The 6,270-nt window shown below is 32.3% G+C and overlaps 1 protein-coding gene across 1 annotated transcript in view; it reads left to right on the top strand.

Moving 5' to 3' along the window:
* The first annotated feature begins 207 nt into the window (after nt 1-207).
* LOC130450287 (uncharacterized) overlaps nt 208-6,270 on the top strand; it is a 156,658-nt gene continuing 150,595 nt past the window's right edge. The window contains exon 1 of the mRNA XM_056788613.1: nt 208-405. Within this exon, the coding sequence (XP_056644591.1) occupies nt 357-405 (49 nt within the window). The 5' untranslated portion in view covers nt 208-356. The remainder of the gene's footprint in view (nt 406-6,270) is intronic.

Here is a 6,270-nt window from a genome sequence, read left to right as displayed (position 1 = left end):
ATACGATAATGGCGTACGTAAAAATATCATCACTACCATCTATATCTCGGATTTAGAACGTTATTTTTTACGTGATACCTTCCGAAAATCTTAGTTACCTTGACTATGAGCAATAAGATGATTCTTTATCTATTCGCCGCGAGATATCACTGACAGTCGTATTCTTGAGTTGTGTTTGATGAACTTCCTGCAGCAATGATCCGACGCAGAGAAGTTGCGCACAGCTGATAGCTCTGGCTGGGTTGAGCGCTCGTCGCTCCATCTTGAGTAGAATATAGCTTGTGAACGGTGAGTGTATAATTGTGCGACGAAAAACCGATGTTTATAGTTTAAAGTGTATAAAATTAAGTCAAGCAATGTCTTCGAATAACCAGAAGCAATCGACCACGCAACGTATGATACAAGGTCAGTGATGTGATTATATTTTATTTGGGATTTATTCTCTGTACGCGCATTTCATGTGCAGGATTGATTTTCTAGGCGCCATGGCTATCGATTTCGAGAAAATATTGTGACAGTTCTGAGGTGTTTAGTGTTTATATTGTGTCGTGATTTTATCAGAATCTTCCAAGTCCTAGAAGTTATTTAATTATCAACATAAATCGACTCCCCGGTTCGTAGTTTCAGTCTACTGCCATGCCGTGCTACATTCCTGATTTGGCTGCGTCTATTTAAATGTTTACAGAATTATACACCAGAATATCTATACTACTTTTTAACCGATCGTATCAGTACAATTATACAAAGATAAAAGTATCTGTCGTTTTAGATTTTTTATAGTTTCTATTAGCTATTCCTTATCACATAATACCGATATTTCCCATAGCTAATGAGGACTAAAAATAAACATTTTTGTGACAATTATTCATTAGTTTAAATTTAGCGCAGTAAAAACAAAACATTTTTCCTTTTTTATCGAACAGGTTGTTTGAATATCTATTGTCAATAAAAACTAATTGTTTTTCTCGTTGGCCAAATATGTGTTTTCTTTAATAATTTTGAGATAAGAGAGGTTATTGAAGTTCGATTTAGTTTGTTTCTGAATCAAGGCTGCAACAGGTGCAGCCCAAATATTTCAAATTTATTTGGTGCACGGGCGGCATCCGAGGGTTAGAAGCGGTCTGAATAGACAATGGGCTCATATAATGACCAGTTAATGACTACTATAATACTAGGACATAACGACTACACTTTTATTTATGAATAAGACTAGGATTATAAAATGACTTTTTTATTAATATTGGAAATAAGTGTTAGTTGAATTGTATGGTTGATAAAAGAACTAGATCATTAGGTTATCAGTTTACAATACAAATAAGTTGCTGGTTAGAATAAATTTGAATGTATTAAACTGTGTGTATTTATTTCTCACAATGGTTATTGAAATATAGATTTTATAAGGTGAGAGGTATAATAAATATTACAGTGATGAACAAAAATTTTCAATAAACAGTTTAAAGTTTGGTAATTTAATACTTTCGCGGTCCCCTCGTTTTTTGGCTCTAAAAAATTGAAAAATCATCCGATTTCGATGAATTTTTTTTTAAATCTTGGGTTTTACGGTGGATTTATGAAAAAAAATATGGGAATCATCTCACCTGGAGATTTAATACAGTTTTATGTCTTTAATGTGATCATAAACGCATATAATCGTTCATAACTTTTTTACAAAGCATCAAACGCAGTTCATATATTTTTTTTGTTAATCTACACAAAAAAACTAACATTTTGGAAAAAAGAAATTGAAAATTGTTTGTTAATTCATTTTTTATCTTCAAAAGTCAACCTTAGTAAGATACTTAGATTTTTTAATGTTGAGAATTTTCAATTTTCCAAAATTAATTTTTAATATTGTATACTTGATCACAATAAGTGATTTTAAGAATGTTTTTGTTCATATAACTTTAATAATTACTTAATAAAAAAGGTACAAATGATTATATGTGGGAAAAGGTCAATTTTAAGAGAAATTCTTATTATTTTTAATTGTAATAACATGATAAATCAACATTTTTTCACTAATTTGTTCGTTTTTTATTGGGCATTATGAAAAAAAATATAACAACTTCATTTGGTTATTTGGAAAAAAGTTATCAACAATTATACGTGCATTTTCATGAACTTTTAAGCCCTGAAATCGATATAGGTTTTCATTTTTTTATTCCCGTAATTTTTTTCGTAAATCCGCCGAAGATTTAAAAAGAAATTCATCGAAATCGGATGATTTTTCGATTTTCTAGAGCCCAAAAAACGAGGGGACAGGGAAAGTCTAAAATTACCTAATGTTTTTGATACTTTTGAATATCTACTATAAAAAATCATCGATTTTTTTATATTGAATCAAAAATTTAATCTATATGAATCCACTGTCTAGTTTAAACCAGTTTAAACATGTGAATCGCAAAATCAATGTTCCATAACTTGATCAACTGCTCATAATTTCATATTGTTACATTTCCATTACATTCCCAAATATTTATAACGATAGAATTTTGGGTGGACCATCTGGAATCACTCATCAACTATATTGCCTGTACTTCAATAAACTTTTCACACGTTCTCTACGAGAGTTTCTACTTAAATTTTGAAATATGGCAACAATGATGTGAATATGTCAAATCTAACAATGACATAATGAAGTTTGACATTTTTACTGAGAACGTGCTGTCAAACAAGGGCTATTTGAGTACTTGAACATTTACCTTGATCAAAACATTTTCGAGTGATGTTTATCTATGGCTTCGATGTGGATTAAACCAATAGTAGTGGTTGCCTCGACTTTTGGGGATGAAGCAACATCTATAACCACCATACCATCGTGGTCACACTTCGTTACAGAATTATTGTAGTGAATGCCTTCCAAAATATGTTGTTGTACCAGAAAACATCGATGCTGTGCGTAAACTGACAGTGCGAGAACGTCATGTGTCAAATTCAATAGCGATGCTTCAAAAGACGTTTACAAGATCGTGACAGGCAACGAACCATGGTTCTATGTCGCCAACTTTCCTTTATAGCCACGTAGAACGCTCAATTATGAATGGTACATCGACGTTTGTTTGCCAGAAGTGTTCGAAAAAATCAGGGAAGCTAATCGCAGAAGACGAATCGTTCTCCACCACGACAATGCGAGCTCTACAACATCAGTTCAAACAAAAACGTTTTCGGATAGTCAAAACATCGAATTGATGGTTCATCCACACTGAAATTATTTAGTAGAAACAAAACTTGATAATTTGAATCTTATTTTTTGTTTTCAACAACCAAGCATGTAGATTTCGATTCAGTGTGAATGATTGTGATGCCTTGTTCGTATTTGATGCTGTTTATGTCCGATATTGTCTAATGAATGTACGTCTACGTTACTTATATCTAATTTAAATAAATAAGAGATGGATATTCGGTTGTTTTATTCCAGGATCCAAGGGCTAAATAGATTTTTTTCCAAATAATTTTTATATATTACAAGTTATGACTGACATATCTATACCGAAATAGTCTTTCAAAAAAATTTTGGTTGGAAAGTGTGATTTCTCGACTGATTTATATATAACACAGTTGATATCAGATTTGAATCGCTTTTGATACACTAATTTTAGTTTTTTTTCCTATTATTTGCCAAATGTTATACCTGATATCATCTAATATACACATGAGTGTACGCGACAGTTAAATACCCGATTAAATGTTAATTTAATGTCCATAATTGCGGTGAGACGGTTTGTTGACATTCACGTAATCGAAATTCGAAATTGCGTTATATATTAAACCAGGAATTTCTCCACATTGTGGCAACTGTGGTAACAGATGATTATATCAGACTAAATATATTTGAATGTGACAGGAAGTAACATGTGGTTTAAGTATTTCTAGACTCATTAGAAGATAACGGATTTAATATGTGTACCGGGTCTTTCTGTTGCGGCAAATGTGGACGGAATTTTAAACTTTTTCGTCACCAAAGTTGATGTGTGTTTCCTTCAACTTATTTTCGATAAATTTTCGTGAAGTTTTACTGAAATAAAATAAATTCCAACCAAAATGTGGTCTTGATATTCATTGACTACTTTTCTTGCTATTAAAAACTTTCGAACTTAAGAAAGCTTGTGAAAATTCGAAAACTTTGAAATTATGATTGAAACTCGTATCCCAAGTAAAATTTTTATTCCACGATATCCCAAGTTATATAAAGATTAAAGGGAAATCAATTTTTACGTATATTTATACATATTTTTAGAATACACAGTAAAATTTTCGAAATGACACGCGCCAAAAAATGAGGTCTTCCACTGCTGGACTGATTGCAGCCTTCTCCGTTGATAAAACCTAACGAAAATAATTCTCGTTAAACTAAATCATATTGTCTGTACAGTGACCTTCGGGCGAACAAAAAAATCAAAAATTGACAAAATGGCGGCATGTTGAAAAAAAAATATTAAATTTTACCTAAAATTTTGGTCGTTTTTGGCCTGCCAAAATTCGAATTGTGATCAGATCAAAAAAACTGGAGGATCATCTTATGAAGAACTATACAGAGAAGATGCAAAAAAAATTTGATAGCGATCGGATCATTGGTCTCCGAGTAATTACTCCAACAACTTCGGAAAAAGTTGCTGTTTTTAAAAGTATCGAAATATGAAAAAAAAATCGATTTTTTGAAAATTTCACACTAGGTGTGCCCCTATATTTTCAAAATAAAACTATTCGGTATTTCTCTTGCCTCGTTTGTATTTTTGTTAGTTTCCATTAACGCTGATTTTGTAAGCAATGTTGCCACTTTTATGATTGATGAAATATCTTTTTGGCAAATTATATGTTTAATGACAAGTGACAACAACATCGTATGATTTGGACTAAATAAGGTTATGAAAATAATCGATTTTAATCGATTGTGTTCATTCATCATAACGAAACTCATTGTTTGATATAATTAACTTATTTACTTCCAATTTCTCTTTGAAATACATCTACGGATACGGAATGTTTCATATTTTTTATGCCTGTAGGGGTTCGTGAAACTTTTGGCAACGTTGTTACAAACGACGTGGAGTTATGTGTGTCTGCATGGCCGTCGGCGACGGTGTTATTTGTAAGGGATGCTGAGTCTAGGGAAAGCATAACAAGAGCGGGAGATGAAGTGGCAGCAGGGTGGATGCGGCGCCCTACAATGCGCGCTTTCCGCATTGTAGTTCCAGGACCGTTTCATACACGCATTTGATTTTACGCGTTCGGGTTATTCGAATGAGATTTATATTTGGATTGAAAAATACTTTAAAAAAATGATGCAAGTTTATTATTTTGATATTTTATTCCAACATTTTACAAAACCTCCTTTAAAAATGATTCCACGTGTTTTTTGGGGCCTCTTTTATTACAATTTTCTCTTCCTGAAGATTTAATATAATCCGTTCCTGAGATATAGCTGATAGACGTTTTCACAATTACACTGTTTGACGCGCGTTTCGATAACCAAGTTATCATCTTCAGAGATTTAACAGTTTACCTTCGGTCTCTGAAGACGATAACTTGGTTATCGAAAAGCGAATCAGAATCGGTGTTGTGGTGGTGTAAACAGTGTTTTCATTATAAAACCATTAATATATAAACAATAATATAAACCGCGTAATTAATATTTTTTTCTCATTGATATGATGGCGGTTTTGTTTAGTATTGACCCGTTTCATCCTGAAGCTGTTGGTTAAATGGAAAGCTGGAAAGACAAAGTTGATATTATCATTAAGAAATGTGAAGTTGAAAGGTCTTAGTTCGTAATAGGATTAAGTTTGTCTTGAATAATTTACTTTGTTGATATAGGAACGAGGCGTAATCAACTCGAGCCACGTCGGGCTTCGAAGTTACTTATTCAAATTCATTCGCAATAGTAAGTTCTCCAGCTAGAATTTCCCGAATAATGCTTAAATAAATAGCAACTACGTTTTGTTGTTTGTAGAAAATACTTCAAAGAATTTTGGGGATTAAACATAGAGTCATTTAAATAAAAACATTCAACGTCAAACTCAGAGGAATATGTATAAACCTTCGTATTATAGTTCATAGTTTATTATAGTCTACAGATAAAGCTATTAAAGTTCTATGTACTCTAATAATTGGATACCTTGGCTTTAACCTTCTAAAATCACTTTGAGTAAGTGCTTGGTACTCAACTAGGACATGATCTGTACTAGCGAGTTGGGGTCCTTCGCAGAAGTTCCAGCTACTAATTATTATAAAAAATTCAACGTCAAAATGAGTAAAAAAGGGATTCGAAAA

Source organism: Diorhabda sublineata, chromosome 11, assembly GCF_026230105.1.
Source record: "Diorhabda sublineata isolate icDioSubl1.1 chromosome 11, icDioSubl1.1, whole genome shotgun sequence".
Classification (NCBI taxonomy): domain Eukaryota; kingdom Metazoa; phylum Arthropoda; class Insecta; order Coleoptera; family Chrysomelidae; genus Diorhabda; species Diorhabda sublineata.
Note: the sequence above shows the minus strand (reverse complement) of the source record. Positions and strands in the feature narration are given on the sequence as shown.